At 39.8% G+C, this 26,565-nt stretch overlaps 1 protein-coding gene across 1 annotated transcript; it reads right to left on the bottom strand.

The window, feature by feature from the left end:
• On the bottom strand, positions 491–24,036 carry LURAP1L (leucine rich adaptor protein 1 like). The gene is made up of 2 exons (XM_021381089.1): positions 23,422–24,036; positions 491–1,243 (listed from the first exon to the last, which is right to left on the bottom strand). The coding sequence occupies exons 1-2, from the start codon at positions 23,638–23,640 to the stop codon at positions 869–871; spliced, it is 594 nt and encodes a 197-aa protein (XP_021236764.1). The 5' UTR covers positions 23,641–24,036; the 3' UTR covers positions 491–868.

The following is a 26,565-nucleotide window of genomic DNA, read 5'->3' as shown; positions in this document are numbered from 1 at the left end:
ACATACTAAATCTTTCAAAATTTCAAGGTAAAAACTTTCGAGACTTTTTAAAAATAATTCTCCTGAGTAATCTTGGCCCAGTATCCAAACCATTAGAATTCGATACCTGAATGTGGGATGTCTCCACTTTTTCTTACAGATATATATTGTCCCAGTAAAACAGCAGGTTCAATGAAAAGGAAAGGTACAAAGCTCAAAAATGAAACACACGCTCATGCAGAGCTTCCAGCACTGGAGTGCACTTCAAGACAAGAACTTGAGATCAAAATTAGACAACAATCATGAGAACATTCAAGAAGAAAGAAACTCCACATAGAAATGTTTAGGATACCTTATACTCCAAGAGAAGACAGTGTGACTGAATAAAACATCATTATTTAAAAAAGGAAAATAATTTTGTAGAAATATTTCCAAGATTCAGATTTAAGGCTCACTAAGAATAGTGTCTTTGGAAAGGCTAAACCTGGTAGTCAAGAAAATTTTCCACAACTTGTATTTATCAGAAGATATTTTATTGCCAACAGGTACAAAATTGATGCTGTCATTCCCTGAAGTCTTATTTTAAAGATAAAGCTTCTCCTTCACCACTTTCAAAGACTTGTAAATACAGTAATGTTAAAAAAAAGGCAACAACAAGAAAAATGGCAATAATAAATTAAAAGAAAGAAAATGTGAGGAGGAGAGGAGCAGACAACTCGCTGAGAAGGAAATGCATTAGAAGCAATCAAAAAGCTCTAAAGTGGGATCAAAATATCATAGTATTTTTTTCTTCCAAGAGAAGTTTGGGGTTTTTGCATGTGAAATAAAATAGCAGCAAAGAAAAAGGATAAATACAAGTGCATATATGTCCCACTGGAACTTGCGTTTATTAACCAAAACAGTAGTACTCATCTGAATCAGTTTTGGGATGCTTATGCAGAGGTTGTGAGTCCTCCATAACAGAAGAATCACTGAACTGGTCTACATCAGAAGGTGTTTCGTGACCAGGAACATCATCAACTAAAGTATCCAAGTAACTTCCCACTGATATTCCATCCAGACCATCACTACAGTCTTGTAAACTGTTACAGCTGCCGTGGAAGGATGTGTCCTGACTTTCCAATAAGCTGCATAGGCTGCCACTCAAACTGCTCCCTCTGCTGGCAACGGCTTTCTCTTCAATCATCCACTTGATTGATTCAATACTTTCATTGATGATGAGTAGTTGTCGCATAAGCTTGACATCAGTGGCTCGGAGATTAATCTACAAGGCAAAAGCAATAAAAAAGATTACTGACTTTCTCTAAAATTGAACTCCAAACAATGGGCTGGAGGCAATAGTTGGATTAAAAGCTCACATTCGACCTCTAAGACAGATCTACTTAAATACTCAGTTAAAAGCAAAAACAAAAACAAAAAACAAAAGTAGAAGTATTTATACATTTTTGTAGAATAAAAAAATCTCCAAAGTTGGAAGGGACTCACAAGGATGATTGAGTCCAACTCCTGGCTCCACACAGGACCACGCAAAAATCAAACCATATTTCTGAGAGAGTTGTCCAGATGTTTCGTGAACTCCGGCAGATTGGGTGCCATGACGGCTGCCCTGGGGAACCTGTTCCAGTGTCCCACCACCTAATACTCAATCTGACTCTCCCTTTCAATGAAGTTCAAGAGGGAATCTGATCAGGCTAAATAAGCAGTGCATTAACAGAAATGGTAATCAAAAAGATTTGCACACAAGGTACTACAATGTTATTAGATGAAAAATTGCTCCTATGACAGTTTCTGGGGATTACTTTTCTTATTCAGAGAAGCAAGACACAAACCCATGTCCTCTTACAACTACTTTCAGCAACCTAGCAAATATAAGTAGCTAGATGTTCACCTCAAATTCTTCTTGTTATGCCTATTAGGGTAATCTAAAATTTTCAGATGTGTGCTATTTGGAAAAAGGCTCGTGGATCCTTTAACATTTATTCATGCTGTACCAGAGCTCATGTTGTAAGCTGCAATGCAAATTCTTTAAAGTTGAAGTAGATGCACTTACTTATTAAAACTGTAAATTTCAAATTATTTAAACTCATATTTGATGAAGGTTCACAAAGTCTGCAAGAGTGGCAACTTGTGAAAAATAACTAAATAAAAATACAGACTGAACACAGAGTCCTACTTTGCAACTTAATTGCCGTGGCTGATGCATACAAATAGAAGTGTTAAAAGTAAAGGATTAATGGTAATGCCTAATGCATATACCATGTTAATGGTGAAGGCATATTACAGTGCTGCATTTCACAGATATAATAAATAATCTTTATGCTTTTCTTATTAGACAAACCTAACAAATCATTTTTATTGAAATTTCCACAATTTGATGACACATAAAGGTGAGGCCTAAGTGTTTAATTAGTAATTTCTTTCTTTCTTGTTATCTGAAATATGATGAGTGTTTGCAAAAAAATTATCTGGAATCTCCTATTCACCACATGAAACAAGTGATAACACTGGAAAGGTAATCTAACAAACCAAGGATGATTCAGGGTTTGCCTACACAGTCAAGTGTGGAGAGCCATAAGGTACTGCCATTCCTGGTGTGATGTGTGAAACAACGGCTTAGTCACACAAGTGCGTCTCCTGATAAGTGCTAAATCCTGATAAGAAAACAATGCTAGCCTGCAGCCTCACCAGTGCTACTGCCCTTTCCAGTAGCAGCTCAGAACTACTGAACATCTGACTTACTAACAGAACAACTTCCACAGTGAGATCTGGGCCTAGATAAGCCTTTGGCACGGTGCCAACATAGGGCATGCTTGTTTAAAACCACTGGAAGAAGACTTCATGAATACACAGGATATCATGTCCAGCATGTAATCTGTGTCATATTTCATCATGTTCTTTAATTGTACTTATCAAGCACGCTACATGCTTGATACATAAACAATTTAAGACATGCACTGAGCATATTTCTCCACATAAATCTGTGCCACAATCTCTAATATATTAACATATATTAAATACTTTTCTTCCATGGATCACTAACATCATAGCTTTCCAACAATTCAAAAGACAAAACAGTACGTTGAAAATTTGGACAGCTTTAGTCAAATGAGATACAAGGAAGAAAACAAGTATGATCTGTTATGCCAGACAACAAACACTTTATGCTATTCTCCAGTTCCATGGTTATTACATAAAAGTCGTTCTTTCCATGCTCAAATGCCAATTCTTCTCAATATCCCAAATTACACTGGCATTTTTCAAAAAAACATCAATGTATTTTTATTCTGTTAAATACAACAGAAGATTGCACTGGCTCTGGTTGGGATGCTTCAGAGTGGAGAAACTGTGTTTTAGCTCAGTGAGCAAAACAAAGAGCACCAACGTTTTAGTTATTGCTGAACAGTCCTTGTGCAGTGTCAAGACCCACTCTGTTTCTCACTGGCAAATAGGCTGGAGATGGACAAGAGGTTTGGAGGGGACACAGTTGAAACACTGACCAGAAACGACCAAAGGGGATATTCAGGGCCACATGGCTATGCTCGGCAATAGAAGACTGGTTTCATTTTCCAAGTAGCTGCTGCTTGGAGACTCTCTGGCCATCAGTTTGCTAGTAGGAGACAATGAGTGATTACTTTTCCTTCTGGTTTTGCTAGTACCAGACCATCTGTATAATTTTCAGATGTGCTCCCAGTCTTCTTATCCAGTCCCTAAAAAGACTTCTGTAGTACCCTCACTCCAGTACCAGAGAATTCAACATAGCTGATCTTGTACTGTGCAAAACAGCTTTACCTCTTACTGTTTTAACAATAATAGTCCATCTATCATTGTTTCAGATGTGAGGTTTTGAAAACAGATTGACCATTTTGTATCCCTCCTGTTCAAGCCAGTTATTCTCCTCCTACCCATAAATCACTATAAATCATTTGCTCAGCAACAAGGCTGTTGTGACAGCAGCAAATTACCCAGCTTCTCAACTGCAACTGTAGACTTCAGTAATTTTGTTGTATATAAGCATGTTTGGAGGCCACAATTTCCCAAAAGGCTGATTAAGGCAAAGTTTAGTGGAGCTAGCACCAATACACCACTGATGAAACAATCACTTTTAGATACAATGGACATCTCATATATTTCAGATTCAGTTCAGAGGAAGTAATTTTTTGCTCTTAAGATACCCACAGCTTCAGCATTTCTGCACAACAGCCTTACTTGAGTAATTCTTTGCATTCCTGCTGACATGATTCCTTCCTCCAAACTGCCATTTAGTCCCAAGTCTCCTATACCAAGAGTGTATTTTCCCAAAGCAAACACTAAAAAGAAGTCTACCAAGTGTCATTTTTCTTTAAGAATATTTATCTCATTATTTAATAGCATAAAATGTTACTATGACATTTCTTGTCTCTTATCTGCTTTGGCCCAGGCACAATCACATATACATAGCTGCAAGTTATGTGTCTGTTAGAGCAAATAAGTCTGTTCTAAGGGGGTTCAGTTAGAGAGTCTAAACACAACACAGTCTCATTACATTTGACAGCTTCATCTGTTATGCACAGTAACAGGTGCACTTCAGAAAAAACCTGAATGTGTTGAACTGCAGCTAGTATAGGTATTCCAGAAGAGTTTAAGGTAGAGCACAGCTCCACCGTTAAGACATTGTGGTAAGACAGAGAAACTAAAATTCTGGTTACAGGCTTGCTTATGTATCCTGTTGGTTGTTTGGATAATCACAATATACAGATCCCTCAAAAGATCTTAAATGTTTAACATTGAACAGATAGTCATGGAAAGAAAAAATACTGAAATGAAGGTGACAAGTGAGCACCTCTTGGGTAACACAGTCTGGTAGCGTAGTCTGATTAGTACATAACAGATTAGCATTCAGACACAATCAGACCTTCAGTCTGGAAGGGATACCTGGCCTGAACCACCCGTACAGGTTTTAGACACACCCTCCTCCACTGGTTGTTCTAACAAGATATTGCTTCCCTTACACACATAGCCCTGCTTATGGTCTTCTATAATCAGAGGTGCAACACTGTCAGTACACACCTGACTCTGTTACGCAGAGAATTTATTTATATATGCATATATATATGAACGCATACGTGCGTGTGCACACACGCATCTATGTACACACACATAGAAACACATAGATATAACACAGACATACACAAATATTTCCATTATTTCTGTATATACCATGTTTTTCAGAAAGGATGTGAACATGTTACGGATTTTAGAATAAAACTCACAATGATTAGTGCTGTTAACAAAGACAATTAACATCTCTTGGCAATGGCCCAGAATAATGCATTAGCTGTCCTAGTCTAGTCATTTTACCTTTGCATCAAAGTTGCACTTGTACCTTGGCAAAACGGATTTGTGTTTTTCTACTGTATGTTCTGCTGGTATAGTTTCCAGTCAGCTCCACACACTGTGAGTCTCCCTCCCCCCCAAACCAAGAAAGCTAAAAAATCTGTCAAACCTTCCTGCATCACTAGTTCCGTTCTGCAGTTTGCTTTCTTTTAGATTCCTGGAATCATGTGCTTCTTGTTCTTCTCGTAACTACAGGAATTCTGCAGTGATATTAACGACAATTATAAAATCTGGTCTGAGGAAAAGATATTCCTAAGTTTATTTAAAGCTATTAATTTCATTTTTTTACTCAGCACCTTTATGCTGTGTGTTGCAATGAACGCAGCAGCAAAGGGAAAGAAAATGAGCAAGTATTTCCTTTAGGACTGATCATTTAGACAGAGCACAATGAGGTAAGTCACAGTAAGACAAGGAATCTTAAATCTACAGGCTAATGCATTTGAGGAGTTCAGAAACCAAGCTCTGCACAGGATCTCTTGCAGGACTCAAACAGTGATCAAGGACTGGATAGCACAGAATCCATCCTTCTGAAGCAGTATAATTTCGACAGATATCACACAACAAGTGGGAACTGCATGAGAGTAGTAGAACAGTACGTCACTGCAGGCAGCTTGGTGGCTCAAAGCATGAGCAAACTTACAGAAGGAATTCACACAATAAAAGGTTAGATGCAATGGGTACGGGAGCTAATTCCACCTGTTCTTAATACTGACACATCCATCTGTACTGCAGTTTTTACAAACAGAATTTATACTAAGAGAATCTTTCCATGCTACACAGGCCTTTGTGACTACTACAGTTTAGGAGTATTAGTGTTACTGCCTCCTGACTTTCCAAGGGTGTGTCAGGGATAGCTTTCTGCTTTCCCATTCAGTTTCCCATGGCATTTAGGGTAAACAGTTTTACAGTTACCCACCTACGCCCACAACCCCTTTCTTTCTTTACCTCAGTTTTCCATGAAATAATGAATTCCATGAATTCATTTGAGATATAACAGATATATATATGTCAATGTCCAAATAATAATTTATTTTGAATTCTGAGAAGTCAGCTTCTTCATGAGAACGAAGCTTATTTCTGTTTCTCCTGACCATACTTTTACCATTACAAATATTGAGTAACAATTTCCAAAGTAACTAAGAAAAATAATTTCCACAGAACTGACTGTCAGAGACAAAGTAAGCAGATCAAATTCAGTAAGCAAATACAAAAAAAATTTAAAATTAATAAGAAAAACATCAACCTATTCTGTGAGAGAATATGCATAACAAGCTAGAAAGACAATAACCAATATCTTCCATTTAACGTATCTAAAATAAAACCACATATTACAAAGAAGGATAAAACTTCTGATCCTTAAAGATACAGAATAATTAATAGGCTGTGCATGAGTTCCAACCCACTTTAATTAGTACATACACATGTGCAAGATTTTAAATCTCTTGCCTGCTTCAAAATTGTCTTACTTATTCAGGATGTTTGCATGAGGTTCTTTACATAACTAAACCACTTTGGGCAACGGTGTTTCAGGATCAAGATGAAAAAGCTGAGTGCCTAGTCTGACTTCTGAATTTCAATACAGTCTTCAGCATTACCTGTCAAAAATCCAGGGAGATTTTACATCATAGAGTGCAAGCACACAAGTTAACCATACCCATCTGGAAGCAGTCTACCCAGAGGTGAAACTGTAACTGCATGTCAGAATGTTCCACATCAACTCCATCACAAAGTGAACTAGTTTACTTTAATTCAAGCACTACAGAAGTTCAGTCTAGTCCAACCATCCTGATACTGTATCAGCTCTCTCATTTAATAAGTTTCTTAACATGCATATAAAAATGAGGTGGAAACAAAAGTTCAGCTGAGATTGTCAATAGGTTGAGGTAGATGCTCCATTTCTCATCCATGCCATGTGTATCAGACTGTGGTTTACCTCACACTGATCTATGTAAAACACACCCCTTCTTTAAATTTCAATCAATAGTTATATATGTGTGAGGGCTGTTCTGAAAGTAATGCCTCCTTTTATTATGTTTGCCCACGACATCAGAGCCAGATGTTGGTGGTATGGCAGTAGAGGTTGAACCTTCCCACCAATATTCCATTACATATTGTTGCCATGTGACAGATGGCAGCAGAGGGGCACTCTGACAAATTGGAAGTGTGGATGAAGCAAAGGTATGGAACTGAACTCCTCCATGTGGAAAAAATGGCACCCACTGACATTCATTGGAGCTTGCTGAATGTTTACGGAGACCAAACAGTGTGCAGTGAGCTGGTGGGTGGTGCATTTCAGCACTAGTGACAGCAAAATGAAACACAAACCATGTTCCAAAGGCCATGCAGATCTTTATGAGCATGGCACGCAGGCTCTTATTCATGCTGGTGAAAATGTATAACTAATGGTGGTGACTGTGTTGATGAATAGTGTTTTGTAGCTGAGAATTTCCTTCATCAAGCAGTGCTACTGTGGTCTTTGTATCTGTTGTCATTTCCACGGAAACAAATACGAAGCGTTACTTTCAGAGTGACCTATGTAGATTAATAGCTTTCTGCACTTCTATTTTCTTCTAGCATAGACTTGAGTCACAATGCATTGCTGAAAGGTTTTCCCATTTCTTCCTTGTGTTTTTCATGCTTGTGGTAATCCTCAAGCAAAACGAGGCACATACAAAGGCTACCTACACAAATTTCACTTTATCAGATCTATCTATGATTTGTAGTTACAGTTTGCTGATCAAGTTTATTTCTGCAAACAGAGCAAATTACACTGACCTTTCTCAGCTGCATTTTTGTAATGAGTCACTATAAAGACATTCTGGCAGGTTACAGAAGCATTCTTGACAGCTTACTTTTTCCATTCTTTTGCAAAAGCGATTACTTGTTTTTATGTTTCTCATAAAGACTCCAAAAATTAAAATTCATAATATATCTTCTAGGTAGCATTCACTACAACCACTGAAGTCCCAGCTGCTAGAAAACAAGCAGTTATTAAGTCTTCAGCTTCTGTCTGTGCCCTTGACTTTGTTAGTTTAAAAAGAGGTTACAGCCTAGTCATGATCTCTTTTCAACCTGCTGCAATCCCAAAGCAATCCTGCACCAAATGTTTACAAAACGTATTTCTGCAGGTCCTTGTACAAAATTTGGTAGCAACATAACATAGCTTTGCAAACACGGTTTCTAAACTTGGAAGGAGAAAGAGAGGCCATACTATCTGATGCCAGCTAGAGAGTATTCTCCTTCTGTAAACAGAACTCTGTACCCCAAGTCAGAGGAAGAAAAAACACCTGGAACCAAAATCTCATTAACTAAAACAAGGAGGTGGTTAGGTCAGATCTGAGCCACCACCAACGTAATCAGGAGGTACAGCAACTCAGTAAGCACTGAGTGTAAGTAATTCAATGAACTAGTTTCAAAAACATATCTTACGAATGTATGAACAAAAGGATATGCTAGTATGGTTATCTTCTGATGTAATAAACTACAGTATCAGTCACTTACATTTCTCCTACAAAACTCTATTTTCATATATGAGTTTTATACATACTACTTGATCCCTTCAGACATGGCAGGAAAATACAAACCATCAAGTTGTGCAATTGTTAAATTACATTACCTCTCAAATAAAAAAGTGGATTTCAAAGTCTTCTTCCTCCTTCCTGGAATCTACATCACCCTTTCCTTGCTTCTGTCTGTGGGCAGCCTGTCATTTGCATTAATATATAGTAAAATCTCCATGCTTCATATGAAACATTAATACAAAATAGTACAAAACATTAGTACATAAACCATTAGTACAAATATATACATATTTTTTAACATTATACTCTTTGAGGTATCCTATGCACTTCAGTGTAATATTTAATTCTCAGGGGAAAATTTTTTTTTTTTTTAGGTTTTTTTTTTGTTGTCTTTTCACCTCATTGTGAAAAAGAAGAAACTGAGCATAAAATCTAAGTAGATATAATGACTGTTATCAGGGAGAAATATGCCATAGAGCTAATAGCAAATAACAGAAAAAAAAGAGGTATTTGTTTAAGTCTGTACTCTCTTCCTGCCTCAATAAAATAAAGGCTAAATCAGAACTTTAAATATTGAAGTACCACATAGAGAAAAATCAAGTCTCAGAAGGACGAGTGAATACAAAACTTGCGCCAGATTATTTTAAAGCTTAGCTGAATTTACATGAAAGGGAGCAGTGAGAAACTGTAGCTGTTTGAGTAAAAAGCTTCTAATGCAGCATGAAATTTTCACTCAATATTTCTAACTATCCCACACTGTAGTCATAGAAGAGACATATGACCTTGGAAATTTATCTATTACGACAGAGGTGAAAGTGTCCAGAAAAAATCCATGGTATGGACCCACATATGTTGACAGACAAGATAATGCCACTACAAACATCCAGGTCAATAAGCAGCAGAAGCAAATGGTGTCAAAAAGTGTTACTGTAGATAGATGGACAATCACAGCATCATTGTGGTGTGTTCTGGCCATCTGCCACAACACAGGACTGTACGTTTCCTCTCCACCAATGTAAGACAACACTGGAGTGCAATAGCATATTGAAACAGGTTTTCTTTTTCACTGTGTTTAACTGTCTGCCTTACTTCTGCTTGTCATGATCAAAACATGCTCCTAAAAATGCACAGCAAATACTGCAAAAAATATCTGTTCATTTCTGAATTAGGCTAGGTTACTGAGGACTTCAGCCCTATACTCAGTCCTTTAAATTACTTAGTTTTAATACTAGCACTGTGTAAATAGGTGGAAAAACACAGAAGTAAAAGAACAGTGATAGAAGACCATGGATTTTTCTTACAGGTATATACAAAACTTCAAAAATGATGCTTGTACATAGACAACAGTGATTCTCAACTTATTACTCTTGTTAAGAAAAACCAGAAACAAAACCCAAGCCAAACTAATGGACCAAACAAAATCACCTCCAATAATGCTTGTTTAATTCAAGTCAGAACTGAGACATGACAGTATTACTACTGGGAATAAATCTAAACTTTCTTGAAATTCAAGTCTAGTTTTGCAATATTACCAGAGAGATACAAGATTAAAAAAAAATTCAAATATTTGTCTGAGTCTCTCCAGAGTTTAAAGTCGCATTCTGTTTGTAAAAATTCTGTGGCCTTGGAGATGAAATAGGTTTTATTAAAGCATATTTTTAATCAAAGAGCCAAATCTTTACTAAGAGCAAAACTCCTGTCTCATTTAATGAATGTTTATCTGAATAAGAATAAAAAGGAACTTCAAGATAGCCTTGTAATTATAAGTGATCACATGTCATCTCAGAACTGCTTTAACACAGTAAAGAAGTGACATGCTGATCTGTTTCCTTCTCTATGGAAAAGTTACAAATGTTTCTGTGTTAAATCTTTTAAAAAGTATGTAACAAAAATTACTGTACATTCTATCAAATAAGTCTCTTATCTTTCTCCCTTTAGTTAAATTCAATCTGAAGACTATTAACAGTTTAGTGTCTTCTAGATTAAGCCTTACTTTTTCTTTTAAAAGAAAAACTTCACCCACCAGTGCAACCAACATCCTGCAAAATTACTGTTTATAACTATATGTACATTAGCTTTACGCTCATCAGCATGTACTAGCAAATTCGAGATCTCTTAGATAAAATGAAGCAAAATCACCTATTTTTGGTCTTTCAACCAAAAATATGCTTCCAAACTTCCAGATATCTATAAATAGCTCCTTTTATCTCTTTCTTACTCATTAAGAAAGGGTTGAACAACTAGCAGTCAATCTGTATCTAGGATCTCATGTTTAAAAAACTAAAAGCAAACAAGAAACTAGTACCATTTCAGCAAGCTGAAATGTTCAACTTGGCCAACTCAACTAGCCAAGTAGGCTGGCTGCTGCAGACCATATCTTCTGCAGTTTTTAAGTCTTTTTCATAGGTATGCTTCTACATAACACACTGAATTAATGTGTTCTGGAGGTTGCAAGGCATGCATCAGTACAGGTTAGAAGCTGACCTTCTGGAGAGGAGATCTGCAGAGAAGGACCCGGGTGTTCTGGCGGGCAACAGGCTGGCCACGAACCAGCAGCGTGCCCTGGTGGCCAAGAAGGCCAGTGGTAGCCTGGTGTGCATTAAAAACAGTGTGGACAGCAGGTTGAAGGAGGTGATCCTCCCCCTCTGCTCTGCCCTGGTGAGGCCACATCTGGAGTACTGTGTCCAAGTCTGGGCTCCCCTACTGAAGAAAGACAGGGATCTCCTAGAGATAGTCCAGCGGAGGGATACCAAGATGCCTAGGAGCCTGCAGCATCTGCTGTATGAGGAAAGCCTCAGAGATCTGGGACTGTTCAGCCTGGAGAAGACTGAGAGGGGACTCTATAAACACTTATAAAATATCTGAAGGGCAGGTGTCAAGAGGATAGGGCCAGTCTCTTGTCTACAGTGTCCAGCAACAGGACAAGAGGCAGTGAGCACAAACTGGAATACAGGAAGTTCCATACGAACATGTGGAACAACTTCTTACAGAGCACTGGACCAGGCTGTACAGAGGTTACGGAATCTCCTCCTCTGGACATATTCAAAATGCACCTGGACACTATCGTGCGTGAATTGGACTAGATGACCTCTAGATTACCTTCCAATCCCCTGCGATTCTGTGACTATCCAGGTAAAGTGAAAGCACATATTAAAAATCAAACAAACAGAAATTCTACGCTTCTAGCTAAAGACATCTCAAGTTAAGGTAGTAGCAGTAAAAAAAACTCCCATGGCACTACAGACACCTGTCTTCCCACATTTTTTGATCCCCACTCTGGTTAATAACCATCACCCATTCTACCTGGTGCAGATTTCAACTTCTCCTAGACCATTCTGGCTCAAGTTGTAATGTGCTTTAAATACCTGAGCATGTTCTTAGAGAAGATTTCTACATAACAGATGACTGGAACTTAATCCTAGTTCAGCACAGAATATTAATCCTTAGTAGTAAAACCAGTTTCCAGAAGTAAGAGTGCAGTGGAAAGGAATCCAGGTAATTGGTTACGTTCACCTTTACTCTTTCTACTGAGGAAATATTGGCTAGTTGGGGTGCAGAAATAAAGTGCAAGACTTGCATTACATGGCTAGGAAAAGCCTTTAACAATAATCAGACTGACTTGGGAAACAGACAAGGAAAGCTGGGCCACAACTGTGCTGGACTCAGTTTGAGAAATGTGGCTTTACCTTAAAAGGGTTGGACAGAGCTCTTTAAACGTGTCACTGAAGTTCAGCAGAACACAGATTAAAATAAACTAAGGAGAGAAATGACCAAGCTAAAGAAAAAAAAAAGTTTAAACAATGAGGTGGGGTTGGGGTTGCTTTATTTTTTCCTCTGAAATGGGAGGACTGCTGCCCTGCACAGGTGAATAGGAGCTGATGGTCACTGTGAGTTAATTCATCTGACTACAGAGAAAACAGCAACTATCCCCACTTCACTGTTTCAGCCACAGCCAGTTAATGACAGGAACTAACAAAGGAGTAAGTAAATTCCATTGGAATTTGGTGTGGAGGAAAATTACTGTTGTTTTGGTATGCTAGTAATGCTGCTCTTCTCTTGCAAAGAGTCTTTATTCTCTACTCTTGAAGGATTTACAGTTTTCTTTTACAAACCCTGCAATTCTAGGAACCTGCCACAGGCCACCACTTCAGTCTGAAGTATTTCAGTGTCTGGGAAGAGTCAGGCCTATTGATGGTGACAGGGTTTGAAATGCCACTGTGAAGGCCAAATGCATTTGTAATCATAGATCAGGAAAGTCCTCAAAAACTTACTACTCTGATTTCATGTTCATTCCCCTCTTAACCAAGCAGTTTTGACAGATCTAGAACAATAGTTGGAATTCTTCTGAGTCTACAATGACCCCTGGTATAAGCTCTCAAATTCGGCAAGTTTTTGCACAGAATAATCCAAACTTATTTTAGTTAGAAGACCTTGCTGCCCACAGAAAGGATACTTCTGCACAAAATTACATAAAAACTCTGTGTTGCCGTAGTTTTATTTTCATGTGTGCTTTGCTCTAAATATGTATTTTTTGGCTTTGACCAACAGAAACAACAGCCTGTGTTAGCATCCTAACTTAGAAAACAAATTTGGGCTTGTGATAGGACTGAAGAGCCACTGTTCTCTAGGCAACTTTCATCTCACTTGTTTTCAGAAGTAGAAAAGTGATGTAGAAACCATGTCTACTTATATAAAAATGCTTCAGTTTTCTCGTTATTAGGACTGTTTTTTCCTAGTAATTTTTAATTACTGGAAGAGTCAAGGTCAGAATTTGAAGCTTCATAAGCTAAATTTCTTTTCAGCAAATACCAGCTATTATCAGGGCTGTGTATAATGTTTGCTATGCCTTATACGCACATATCTTAGTCACAAAAAGGAATTCAATCATTTCAAACAGAACATTTCTTTAAACTAATAGAGATTCTGCAGAAGATCAAAAAAAAATGACACTGACAGAAAAATGCAAAGCAGTGGAGCTGTTCTTAACTCTTGAGCTTAAACAAAGGAGCTTGGAAGTGCTTAACCCATTTGTTAAATCATAAGTTTTGGATGTGCACCTCCTTCTACACCTAGAGGGTGGCAGGCCAAAGAGGCAATGCAGTAAAATGACTCTCCTTTTGGAAGCATTTTAGTCATGAAAGCAGCTAGTATCTAGCAGCAGTGAACAAAATTACAAATTAAGCCAGTAAAGTGTTTATTAAATCCAAAACTCCCAGTATTTAAACAGCAATTCGGCATTGCTTCACAGGCACTAAATGCTTTCACTTCACCTGGCACTGCACCCAGCAGGCCCACACAGTATTGCAGGGAGTTTGTTTTACAGCACAGTAAATGAAACATTCAGATAACTTACCCTGGCGGCTTAATGTGTCTGTGTTTCCTATTACATAACAAATATGCCGTATCATTTTTTGACAAAGTATTAAGAATTGCCAGGTTGGTGGGAAGGGAGAAGAATTAGACTGGTGTGTACAGGGTTGCATAGCTGCGCCTGTATTTCTCTTCTCCATACTTACGGAAGGTCTGGGTAGTCATGAAAAACAGAGTGGCTAACAGTAATGCTTGGCATATATATATATGTCACTTAAAACTCTCTAGTGTTCTTTCCTCAATTCCTCTTATGGAAGGAGAAAAATATCCTTTGGAGCAAAGTCAAGGAGGAAATCCTCAGCTGGATTTTATTTCACACACTCATCATTCTCTGTTGGAAGACAAAGGCACTCATTGCTGGAGCAGTGTGTAGGGTATTTCTGAAACAACTGACCATCCATATCTGCTTCTAGATTTGATAAAATCTTGAGGTGAGTTGCTCATATCTCTCAAAGCTCTATAAATGAGGTCTACTAGAATTCCATCCAGCTGGCTATAATGAACTCTTCACAATAAAGAGTCCTGTGGAGCTTGCAAACTATTGAGGTACTTGACTGAATAGCTTTTCAGAACTGGAAGACAGCATCACAGGATGTGCTTAATGGGTCCACTGCTCACTTTGGACATAACCCAGCTCTCACTAGAGACAAATACAGACATGGAAAGAAAACCACTGATGCCTAAGCTGCACACAACTAATGACAAAGAGAAAACATTTAAAAAACTATGAAAAATAGGATTATTTCAACTAGTAAAATTACTATTTTCCTCCAAAACACATCCTCCAATAATAGTTCCCTTATGAAAAAGAATCCAGACATTGCAGGTACAATCAATAGAGATGCCTTAATTTGGCAGAAACTGCTACATAGCTGTGAATTCAACAATTACTGAATTACTGAGTATTCTAGTCAGGCACCTAAGGACTGCAGAACATATGGCAATGCAACTAGATTACAGTGCATGCCTTTCAACAGAAACACAAAAATACTCTCTGTCATCATAGGTTCTACTAGTACAGCTACAGCTTGTTATAGACACAAAATAAAAGCACAGATCACTCTAGAGATGGCAAGGTCCACATGGCTCTGCTACAGTGCAAAATCAAGACCCAAAACTACCTATTCAGGGCAAGACTTACTCCATGATAAACAGCATTACTATGGTGAGTGTAGGTAGAAAAGTCTTTCCAGCTAGATCTGCTATGCAGTCATTCAGCTGATAACAGAAGAGAGCACCAGTCATATCCTTAACTGCAAAGTATAGATGTGCGAGAATGTCTTACTTTCTACATTAAAAAAACATAATTGTTTTAATTATTAATCTCCTCCTTGGCTCTTACTGCAGACAGTATTTCAGAACAAATATTTCAACTTCTTCCTCAAATTCCGCAGGTGTCACTCCCACCTAGTTCTCCCCAGTCCTTCTCCAGTCCTTGAATAACTTAGCCTCTCTGCCACTGAAAAGTTAATATTTATTAAATGACTGAAAAGGTCAACATTCACAGGTTTAGAACTCCTAGTACTAGGTTTCCCTTTTGTCATTAACTGAAGTTATACAATGACAAAGATGATATTCCTGAACAGTGCTTGGAAACAAGGCCACAGCACAGAAGGGCAGAACAGCTTAATGTACCAAAGTACACCCAAGACTTTCCTAACAAGAAAGCCAGACACATGAAATGTCTTAAAGAAGTTATTTTTTCTAATGCACCCAGGAAACTTACTGGCCCAAACCAGGTAATCCTGTTCTTTATAATTGCTCTGCTGACAGATGTCCTCACACTTCAGTCCAAATTCAAGTTTCTCCTGCTTCCTTCTTTAGTTTTTTTTTTTCCTAACATCTGTAATTAGCAGTTCTTCAGCACTGAAGATGTAGTTAATAGCTTTATGATAAGCCTACAAATAGCCTTTCTTTTTTTTTTTCCAGTTATTTTGCAGCAAGGCTCAGTCAAGCTACTTTCGGTCATCAGGACTCACAAAGTCACAAATTTTCTATATATCTCCAGTACAGAAGGTTTGCATTCATTAAAAAAATATGCTAAGTTTCAAGCACTGCCTGTTACCTATGTTTCAGTTAGAATTTAAAAACACCTATACATAAAATCACAGACTTTGTAGAACGAAGAACCTCTGACCTGAGGTGACCTTACTATTACTACGCATAGAGATTTTACAGCCTTCTAAGAGTCTAGGTGCCCTACTAGGTACTGGCCACAATCCCACACTACTAAGGGTAATGGTAATTGAAGCCAAAATTCAACAGAAAATAAACAGTCAACATGGTGGAAAAAAGTAATCCACCACTAGTAAATTCAGCACTGAATTTCACAGTCCTAGTTACAGGGGTAAGGACTGGAAAGGAAAGGCTACAAGTCTACATTTGCACCTAAATTTTCTTCTTTTTTATTACGAGATCTCCTACAAAATTTTATGTTCAGAGGACTTTATCTTTACAATTAGTAATCTGGGAACCACCTCTGGTAGCTGGTTATATGTAAGATGCCCAGCTGCGATGGTTATAAATGCAGGTGAAAATCCAAGAGAGAAACTGCACTTGACTGCATCAAATTTCAATTACAATTCAGCAGGTCCTATCTTCTCTCTTTATACTCCTGTATGTTCATCGTCATTTGCTCCAGATTCTAGAATCCGGTCTCTTTTCTAGGACATGGACAAGAATGAAACTCTTAGGAAATAAACATATTAAATGCTGAAAGTTTACGAGGCTTCAAGCTTGAAAGCAGAGACCAGACAAAGAATCTTGCAATTCTTAAATAAAATGAAGTTAAAGTGCTTTTTTTTTTAAACAATTTACTGTTAGGGATTTTTTTAAAACAAAAATTAAAAGTGCACTTATGGCCTGGTCATCTCTGGTAAGTGTATGTATCTGGTATTGTGCATTTCAAGCTTTTCCAGTTTACACAGAAAAGATTCTTTTTAACTATTGTTAGTCATAAGTATCCACATGAAGTCATGCAGTTCTGCTGATTTCAGCAGAAAGTTTGCCATCTATTTGCAAAAAGATACTGTAAGTCACTTAAACTGCAGAGCTCTGTGCATATGCCACTTAGCTTTCAACAAAACCCCACATTTTTTCATTATGAATTGTCACTAATCAGATTTTAAAAAACAACTTCAAAGCCACATTCTACCTCCATCTTTGAAACAAAGTAATCAGGAAAGAAACATTATGAAATGATAATGTACATTTTTTCAAATCAGGGCTGTTAAAATATGTTATCTGTAATCTGACAGTCTAACTGGATCTTTGAGTGTAGTGAAGTATCCATAATACTACTGTGACAGTCTCTTTGTAATTATTACATTTCAGACTGATGCTGCTAGGTCAGGTATCTGCAAGGTTTCACTGACTCTTGGACAAGCAGTAATTAATAAAGTAAGCATACATGTATTTCCTGGGGACTTAAATCCTTCAGCTGCTGGTATAGCTGAGTAAGAATGACCAGAAGTAGAGACTGAGTGAAACACAGAGACATTCCAGAATTCAAGCCTTTATCAGGCACTGCATGAGATTTGCTAGTAGAAGTATGCTTAAGTGTAAATTTAAAATTAAATAAACTTGTTCACCTTGTCCTTCTGAAGATGGTCTTGAAAGACAAATAATTTGGCAAAGTTCTTGCAGAAATTCATTTCTTGATAGATTTGGTCATTTTCCCAAAGTATCAACCTATAAATCCCTTTCAACAAAAACACTCTGCCCACTCAAAATGCTACCTAAAAATTGCTAAGTCCTGCACCACACCTTGCAAATCTGAGGCTACAATAGAGAGAACTTGTTACCAAGACCAAAGACTACCACCATTTTCAGTGAAATTCCACTGGACCTATGGAAATAACTTAACTTCTATTTCTGTTTTCATTCTAGTCCTAAAAAGAACCTCACTTCAGGGATTTACTGAGTAACTGCTCACTAAGAAACTAAGGTTAAACAAACCTCCTACCCAGGCTTGAGGCTTAGCCACTAGTAATTTCATAGTTAAGATTTTATCTTCAATCAAGTGTTTAAACAAACATTCCAATTAATCTAACAGAAAATCAACATCTGATACAGCGCTTTGCACTGCTGACTAGACACACTAGAGCAATGAGGCTTTTGAAGAAGCAGTGGCAGTTAATCTCAAAGGTTTTCAGGATTACCAGTGCAGTGGCAAACACAGCCTTGCCTGGAAAAACTGAAGATGCCCTGGCCCAGCAGGTCCTTATTTCAAAAAATAACTAATATTTCAAAAAAAGATACCCTGTGCTGTTTTGTGTATGAATCCATTAGCTACCAAAAAAATTGGGCTCCAGGGAAAAAGAACACTCAATGTAGCAAAAGGATCCGAGTAATCCAAATGCAAACTCAAGGCCTCAGTCAGCAGATGTACAGTTTTACCCCTATGCACCTGCCAATCTGTCACGGTCAAAAGTGGTACATCTAAGTTAAATATGGATACGATTACATCTCTTAACATTCTTCTGCAGCAGATGACACATGAGAGGTAATCACATACACCATTTAATTCGTGCTCTTCCAGGCCCAAGTACCTGGCAACTTAATGACAGGCATCTCAAAGCTGCCACCATCTATTTCTTCCTCAAAAGAATCTGAACCAGCAGATATAGAATGTTTATCTGAAGTGTGATAAACACATAACATAGTTGGAAGAACAGAAAAATTGATTTCATTGGTGACAGTAGGAAAACGTGCATGAGATGGGTGGGATGAGATGAGATTTCCCATTTTAAAATGAGGAAGAGTTACACCTACTTCTGTTTCTGTACAGATGAATTTGCACTGGCCACTGGAAAGATACATATGCCCTGAGATAAGGTTTAAAGTCCACTCCTAAGCATCACAACCAGTTTCAGGTGTGCCTTCCTTGTTCTTTACTGTCAGGAGAAAAACAATAGGGTATCTGTAGACAACACAGGTACTTTGTGGTAGCTATGAGTTGGAATGAGGTGATAAAAAATAATTAACAGTAAAATATATCTGTAGCACAATGAAAAGCTTTGGTATCATCATGATTTAAATGCAATAAAAGATCAAATTTTACTAATGTATTATTTTTAAGATTGCTTTGTTTCTCAGATTTAGTTGAAATTTGTCAACACAGACTGGTCAACTTTAAAGATGAAGATGTCAGTACGCTTATTAGTCTCAAGCCTTCTATATGTGACTATACGAACAATCTTAAACACAAGTAAGAATATGAAAGAGTCTGAATAACCTTGGATTACAAAGACGTATAAAAAAATTCTCTAAAGCCTCAGTCAAGTGAGCAAAAAAACCCTGCATGTATGTATCTGAAAATCCATGGGCAAGATGCAGAGGCTGATACCATAGAGCACCTAGGAAAAGGTAGCATGATGGATGTATCTTGATTTTCTAAACTTCTAATTTTTTCAATTTTTTGCATGTTTACTACTGCACCAGGTATTAACTAGTTTTCTGCCCATTCAAGGCCTCTCAGGTATTCATGAGAGCCAAAGAATAATATGGAAGTAATTTACATGAAATATTGAGAAGACAGATAGAATTTTTAGTTCTGTTTTAGGAATGATGTTCAGAAGAAGAGAAACAAACACAGAAACGGTTAGTTTTATCACATACTGCTTTTAAATTGATTGTATCTTTACAGTGTCACAAGAAAAACCCAGAACGGACAGATTATGAACCTGAAGAAACCCTCCAGATAGAGAAGACTCATCAAGTTACTAGAGAGACTTGAGGATAACCACAAGAAGACAGTTCACTTCCAAAATGTGGATTACAGAAAACAGATGACAACACAAAAAATATGTAGATAGTGTACCTATACTTCACCTTGTACAATGAATAGTCATTATAAAGCTTAATGGGCATACACAGAATAGAAGTCAGATGGCGAGGTGTGTAACAGAATTCTTTCGACTTAAGAAGTAAGGCAATAACAAGTATTGAAAACTTGGGCTTCAGGAGAGCCAACTCTGGCCTCTTCACGGATTTTCTTAGAGGTATCTCATAGGATACAGCACTGGAAGGTAAGGGGACCCAAGAGATTTTGTTGACATTCAAGCACCTTTTCCCCCAAGCTCAAGTCTGGTGCATCCCTAAGAGTAAGAGTAAGAAATCAAGTGAAGGTGGCAGAAAACCTGCAGTGATGAGTAAGAAGTTCATGGGAAAAGTCAAATGGAAGAAGAAAGTCCACTGAATGTGAAAAATGGGTCTGGCTGCATGGGAGGAATATACGAACACTGTCAGGGCATGCAGGGATACACAGGTATACAAGGAAGGCTAAGGCCCACTCGGAATTAAATCTGGTGAGGGAGGCTGAGGACAACAAGAAAGGCTTCTTGAAGTATGTCAGTAGCAAAAGCAAGGCCAGGGAAAATGTGTGTCCACTGCTGAATGAGGTGAGTGCCCTGGTAGTGGAGGACACTGGGAAGACAGAGTTACTGAAAGCGTTCTTTGCTTCAGTCTTTAGTGCTAAGACTGCCCCTCGGTAATCCCAGACCCTGGAAGTAAGAAAGAGAGTCTGCAGAAAGGAAGACTTCCCATTAGTCCAGGAGGATCTGGTCAGAGATCATCTAGGCAAACTAGCTGCTCCATGGGCTCTGATGAGATGCACACACGAGTGCTGAAGGAGCTGACAGAAGTGACTGCCAAACCTCTCTTCATCATTGAAAGGTCATGCAGAATAGGAGAACTGTCTGAGAACTGAAGGAAAGACAATGTTACTCCAGTCTTGAAAAAAAGCAAGAAGGATGAGAGAGGAAATTACAGCCTTGTCAGCCTCACCTCCATCCCTGGGAAGATGATGGAACAACTTATTTTGGATCACCAAGCAAGTGGAAGAGAAGGTTATCAGGAGTAGCCAACATGGATTCACTAAATGGAAATCATGCTTGACCAATCTGGTAGCCTTCTATGATGCCATGACAAGCTGGGTAGATGAGAACAGTGGATGTTGGCTACCTTGACTTTAGCAAGGCCCTTGACACTGTCACCCATAACTTCTACATAGGAAAGCTCAGGAAGTGTGGGATAGATGAGTGGACAGTGAAGTGGATTGAGAACTGGCTGACTGGAAGAGCTTGGAGGGTTGTGATTAGTGGGCATAGTCTAGTTGAAGGCTGTAGCTAGTAGTGTTCCCCAGGGGTCAGTACTAGGTGTGGTCTTGTGAAACATCTTCATCAGAAGGGATAGAGTGCACCCTCAGCAAGTTTGCTGATGATACAAAGGTGGGAGGAGTGGCTGAGGCACCAGAAGGATGTGCTGCCATTCAGTGAGATCTGGACAGGCTGGGAAGTTGGGCAGAGAGCAGCCTTATGATGTTTAACATGGAAAAGTGTGGAGGCCTGCACCTGGGGAGGAATAACTGCATGTGTCGGTACAGGTTAGGGATGACCCACTGGAATAGAGCTCTGTGGGAAGGGACACAGGTGTCCTGGTGGACAATAGGTTGGTCATGAGCCAGCAGCGTGCCCTTGTGGCCAAGAAGGCCAATGGTATCCTATAATGCATTAAAAAGAGCATGGCTAGCAGGTCAAGGGAGGTGTTACTCCCCCTCTACTCTGTCCTGGTGAGGCTACATCTAGAGTATTGTGTTCAGTTCCGGGAACTTCTAGGGAGATTCCAGCACGGTGCTACTGAGATTACTAGGGGCCTGCAGCACCTTCTTTATGAGGAAAGTGGGAGATCTTATCAATGCTTATGAATATCTAGAGGGCAGGAGTCAAGTGGATGGGGCTATGCCCATTTCTGCCGTGTCCAGCAACAGAAGGGGCAATGGAAACAAACTGGAACACAGGAAGTTCCATATAAGCAGGAGGAAAAACTTCTTGACTTTGGTGGTGACAGAGCACTGAAGCAAGTTGCCCAGAGAGGCTGGGGGCTCTCCTTCTCTGGAGATAGTAAAAATCTACCTGGACATTTTCCTGTTTACATGTGAAAAAAAGTAAGTCAGACATTAAAATGAGAGAGAACAGGAGAGGTCAAGGATGCTGAGACTAAAACATGTTCATTCTGAGAACTGGGGGAAAAAAGAGAGACGTAGGAAGAAGAAAATCAGTAACTGAAGACTGGGACATGAAAATTTATGCATAAATTAGAAGACGAAGTGACCAACTTACAAGGACCTTCCTACCTACCCACCACTAACATCGTGCTGACACACATGGTGCTTGCATCAAGCCACCTCAATAAGGTGCCAGCAAAAACTTCACCCCAACAAGGAAACCAAAATGGAATTTGATCAAGTCAGCTATGTGACAAGAACCACGGGAAGAACTGTTACCTGAAAAAGTTTCTTGAGATCTCACATAATGGTTACACTCTGCAAAAAAAAAAAAAAAAAAAAAAAAAAAAAAAAAAACCCACTGAAGCAGAATAGGTGCACACATGTGAAGAACTCTGCACAGTCAAAATTGTACCTACTAAGTGCCCAGTATCTGCTCACTCGCTCATTTGCTTGCAAAGAGTGTAACGGTCCTTTTCATTTAGCGTTAAAATGGCAATTTCATAGCACCACTGAGAAATTTCATCTGACGAGGCAGGTAAGCTTCTGTTTTAAGACAGTAAGTATGTGAGAAGTTCTGAAGTAAGTAGTCACAAATTTCTCAGTCACGTTATAAATAGGCATTTGATGAATGACTACTGTCTGGAACTAAATAAACCTCTGAAGACCACTGTCTAGAACTGGAAATGTTGAACACTGGGCTGAGCTTCCAGCTCCAAGACCTCCAGAGTCTCTTCAGATACGAGATGCCCCCAGGAAACAGGTACAATGTGGAGAATACATTTAGAACAGAAGGAGATGAAGGTGTTATTTTATTTATTGATACACCAACACTCAAGGCTTTTAACTAGCCGACAGAGGAAGTGCAAGTGGCAGTGACCCACCCAGCAGTTAACTGTCACTCTGCAAGAACCCCGGAGAACCTCTCTCCCTCGGGCCGCTCAGGCTCAGCCGCCTCCCACCCGGGCGGTCTCCCCGCTGTCCCCCGGCCGCACTGGGCCACGGCGAGGTCAGGGCCCGCGGCGCCGCGCAGCCGCTCCGGGCGGCCCCGCCTGCAGCACGGGGGCGCTGCCCGCGCGGACGGGCCGGCCCCGGGAAGCTGGGCCTGGGGGCGCCGCCGTCCGCAGCGCTGTGTGGGCTTCCTCGGAGCTCCCTCGGCGCCCGGCTACTCACCATCTCCTGCCTCAGGAAGCGAAGTTTGGTCTCCAGACGCGCGAGAGCGGCGGCGCGGCGGCGGCCGGGGGCCGCCGCCGGGCCGCGAGCGGGCTCGGCGGCGGCGGCGGCGCGGCCCGGATGCTCCTCCCCGCGCAGCGGCCGCGCCAGGCTCTCGGGCACTTTGCGCCCCAGCTTCTGCTCGACGTCACGGAGGTCGGGGGCCGCGCCGGGCTCCATGGCTTGCCTCGGAGGGGCCGCGGCGCCGGACGGGGTCGGCGCTACCCGCGGCCGCCCGGCCGTTCCACAGGAGCGGATGCGCGGTAATCCGCGGCAGCGCCGGGGCCGGCGCCCGAGCCGCGCGGGTGACCTGCCACAGACATGAAGTTTCCCCGGCGCGCCGCGCCGCGCCGCCCCCCCGCTTGCCCCCGGCCCTCTTTTGCCACCAAAAATCTAGCGAGCGGGAGCGAGGGGAAAATCCTCCCCCGAAGTTGCTGGGTAGGACGCGCCCCGGCCCTGCTCCCGCAGCGGAACCGCGGTACGCCCTGGCGGCTGCCCGCCCGCCCCGGGCAGCACGATCAGAGTCATCGCGCGTCCCGGCCGCCTGCAACTTTAAAGCCCGCTGGCAGGTGGAAGAGGCGCGCCCCGGCCGTCCTACCGTAATGCCTGGAGAAGAGGCGCGGCTGCGGCGCGGCGCTCCCGCACGGCCGACGGGGCAACCCGGCCGGCGGCTCCCGCCAGTGCTGAGGGACTGCGCGCTGCTCCGGGGCAGGGAGGGAGAGAGGCGAGGGGAACTTTCTCAGGTGCGGAAAGTGAGGTGAGGTTAAGTGAAGAGAGAAAAGAGAAGAAAAGGAAAAAGAAAGAAAAGAGGAAAAAAAGAAGGAAAGAAAAAGAAAAGAAAAGAAAAGAAAAAAAAAGAAAAGAAAAGAAAAGAAAAGAAAAGAAAAGAAAAGAAAAGAGAAAAGAAGAGAAAAGAAGAGAAAAGAAGAGAAAAGAGGAAAGAAAGGAAAAGAAAGAAAAGAGGAAAGAAAAGGGGAAAGAAAAGAAAAGAAAAAAGAGAAAGGAGAGAAGAAAGTCAAGGAAAAAGCAAAATAAAGAAAAAGGAAAAAAAAAAAGAGTGAAAACAAAATGGATTAAAAAAAATGAACAAAAAATAAACAAAGGCAGCTTGCAGAGCTCTGTGACCTTAGATCACTTTCTTACAGGGGTTGGAGTGTATGTACAGAGTGAATGTTATTCCCACTTCTTGGGCAGGTTTCACTGCAGGCAGGCTGATGTCTCCCTTCTTCCACCTCACTATTGTTATTTTTTGCACCTTCTTCCCTTTAAAAAGCAAAGTGTGTTAACTGTACAGGTGACTGTAATTCTGATAACAGCTTATGTGCTAGCTGTGCTGATAGCAGTGCTAGAAGTGCTGTGTCATTCCTTGGCATGATGCATTGCTCTGTAACCCTGTTACAGCACTAAAAAAAAACATTTTACACACGAATTGTGCCGCGTGACCAGTCCCATCCATGGGCCTACTTCTTACATGTTGGGGGTGTTGAGTGCCACTGGTCAGGTCCCTTGTAGCAACTAGCACCACAGAAAGTGGTGTGGTGGACTTGGGAAAACAGAATATTGTTACAACAATCTAGATATTCCCTGTCCAACAATTTAATCAGTTCTTTAAGAGTTATTGATTGGAGGGCTTTGGAGGAGTTTGGTATGGTCAAGCAAAAACCCTGCTGGCATGAATGAGAATTTCATAGGTGCATTGATTTAAGGCCAGGACCCTTATAGTCAGTATAATAACACCATCTGGAAATCCTTTAATTGAGATGCAAACAAAGACATTCATGACCCTTGTGTTTTCTGGGACTGTTAAGTTCAGATGACAGGAAAAACATAAGTACTCCTGTCAGAAAACAATGCCCAAAACAACCACACACACAAAATCAGAATTGTCCTTACTCCTTCTCCCTACCCATAATATGTGTCTAAAGTTCTGTTTTAATTTCTATCTGTTTGGAGAACTGTTTCTGTATATACTCAAATCAAAATGATTTGTGCTGTTTTGTAAATTAACAGGGATTGTGCTGAAGTTCTTACTGTGTGAACTATGAACATCTTGTTAAATGAAAGTTTACGTTACTGTTGCCACAGTACTGAACTATAAAAGGAGGCTTTGTTATAAGAGAGGCTCATTATAAAAAAGGTATGGTTCAAATATATTTGAACTTTCCTTTTAAAATGAAAATGAAGATAAGAGAAGAAGGAATCCAAAGTTTCATTTAATTTTTAAAAAGTGTTGCTATATCCAGATGAGCAACATTCAGAAAATAAATTATGTGATGTAACTTACACATTTGTGAATTTATGCTTTACTATCTTATGCTGTGATTCTCACTCCTTTGCATTAGTATAGCTGTATGCAAATCAATGGCTTTACTCTCAAATTACAAAGATAAAAATATATGCATATGCTAAATCCACCCTCTCAGATCCTCAGGGTTATCACATAGATTGGTAGACTAATCTATTTTTCAAGGAAATACATAGATTTCTCTTTAAGTAAACAAAAATGATATCTAAATTGTATTTTCATCCTGTGAGATCCACAATCTTCATTTTAATACTATTGTTCTCTTCTGCGCTGTGCTTTCCACTCTTCAAGTGAGATATGGCATTGTTCTGAATCCTTTGCTCTTTGAATGAGGCCATGTAGAGCAATCTTTTCTAGTGTTTTCAGTGTTTTTAGCTCCTTTAGCTCCTCCTACCACTTCTTTATTTATGTATCCAGAAGTCCTGATAGTTCACTCTTTCAAAGAGTGAATGTTTATGTATACAGGAGATGAAGCTATCCAATCTCTTGATGGATAGGCACTCAACTGTCAAGGCATTTCTTCTGCCTCTCTTACTGGATATAAAAGCCAAGGAATAAAATTTCTTCACATTTCTGTACGGAGCGTTGCTTCAGACTTCCCCTGAGTCAAACTGTGGTTTTACATTTCCTAAAATAAGAAGTTGGAGAGGGTGATCTGTTAAATGCTTTGAAAATAAACCAGTGGTACTAAAATGATTCTACTCTGTAGTTTTTATTGACATCTTAAATCTATGAGATCTGGAACGTGATACTGTGTTTGTCCAGAAGGGTGAAAATATTGTAAGCAAAACCCTAGTGCC

Source organism: Numida meleagris, chromosome Z (genome assembly GCF_002078875.1).
Source record: "Numida meleagris isolate 19003 breed g44 Domestic line chromosome Z, NumMel1.0, whole genome shotgun sequence".
Lineage (NCBI taxonomy): Eukaryota > Metazoa > Chordata > Aves > Galliformes > Numididae > Numida > Numida meleagris.
The sequence above is the reverse complement of the archived record's forward strand: the minus strand, read 5'-3'. Positions and strand labels throughout refer to the sequence as shown.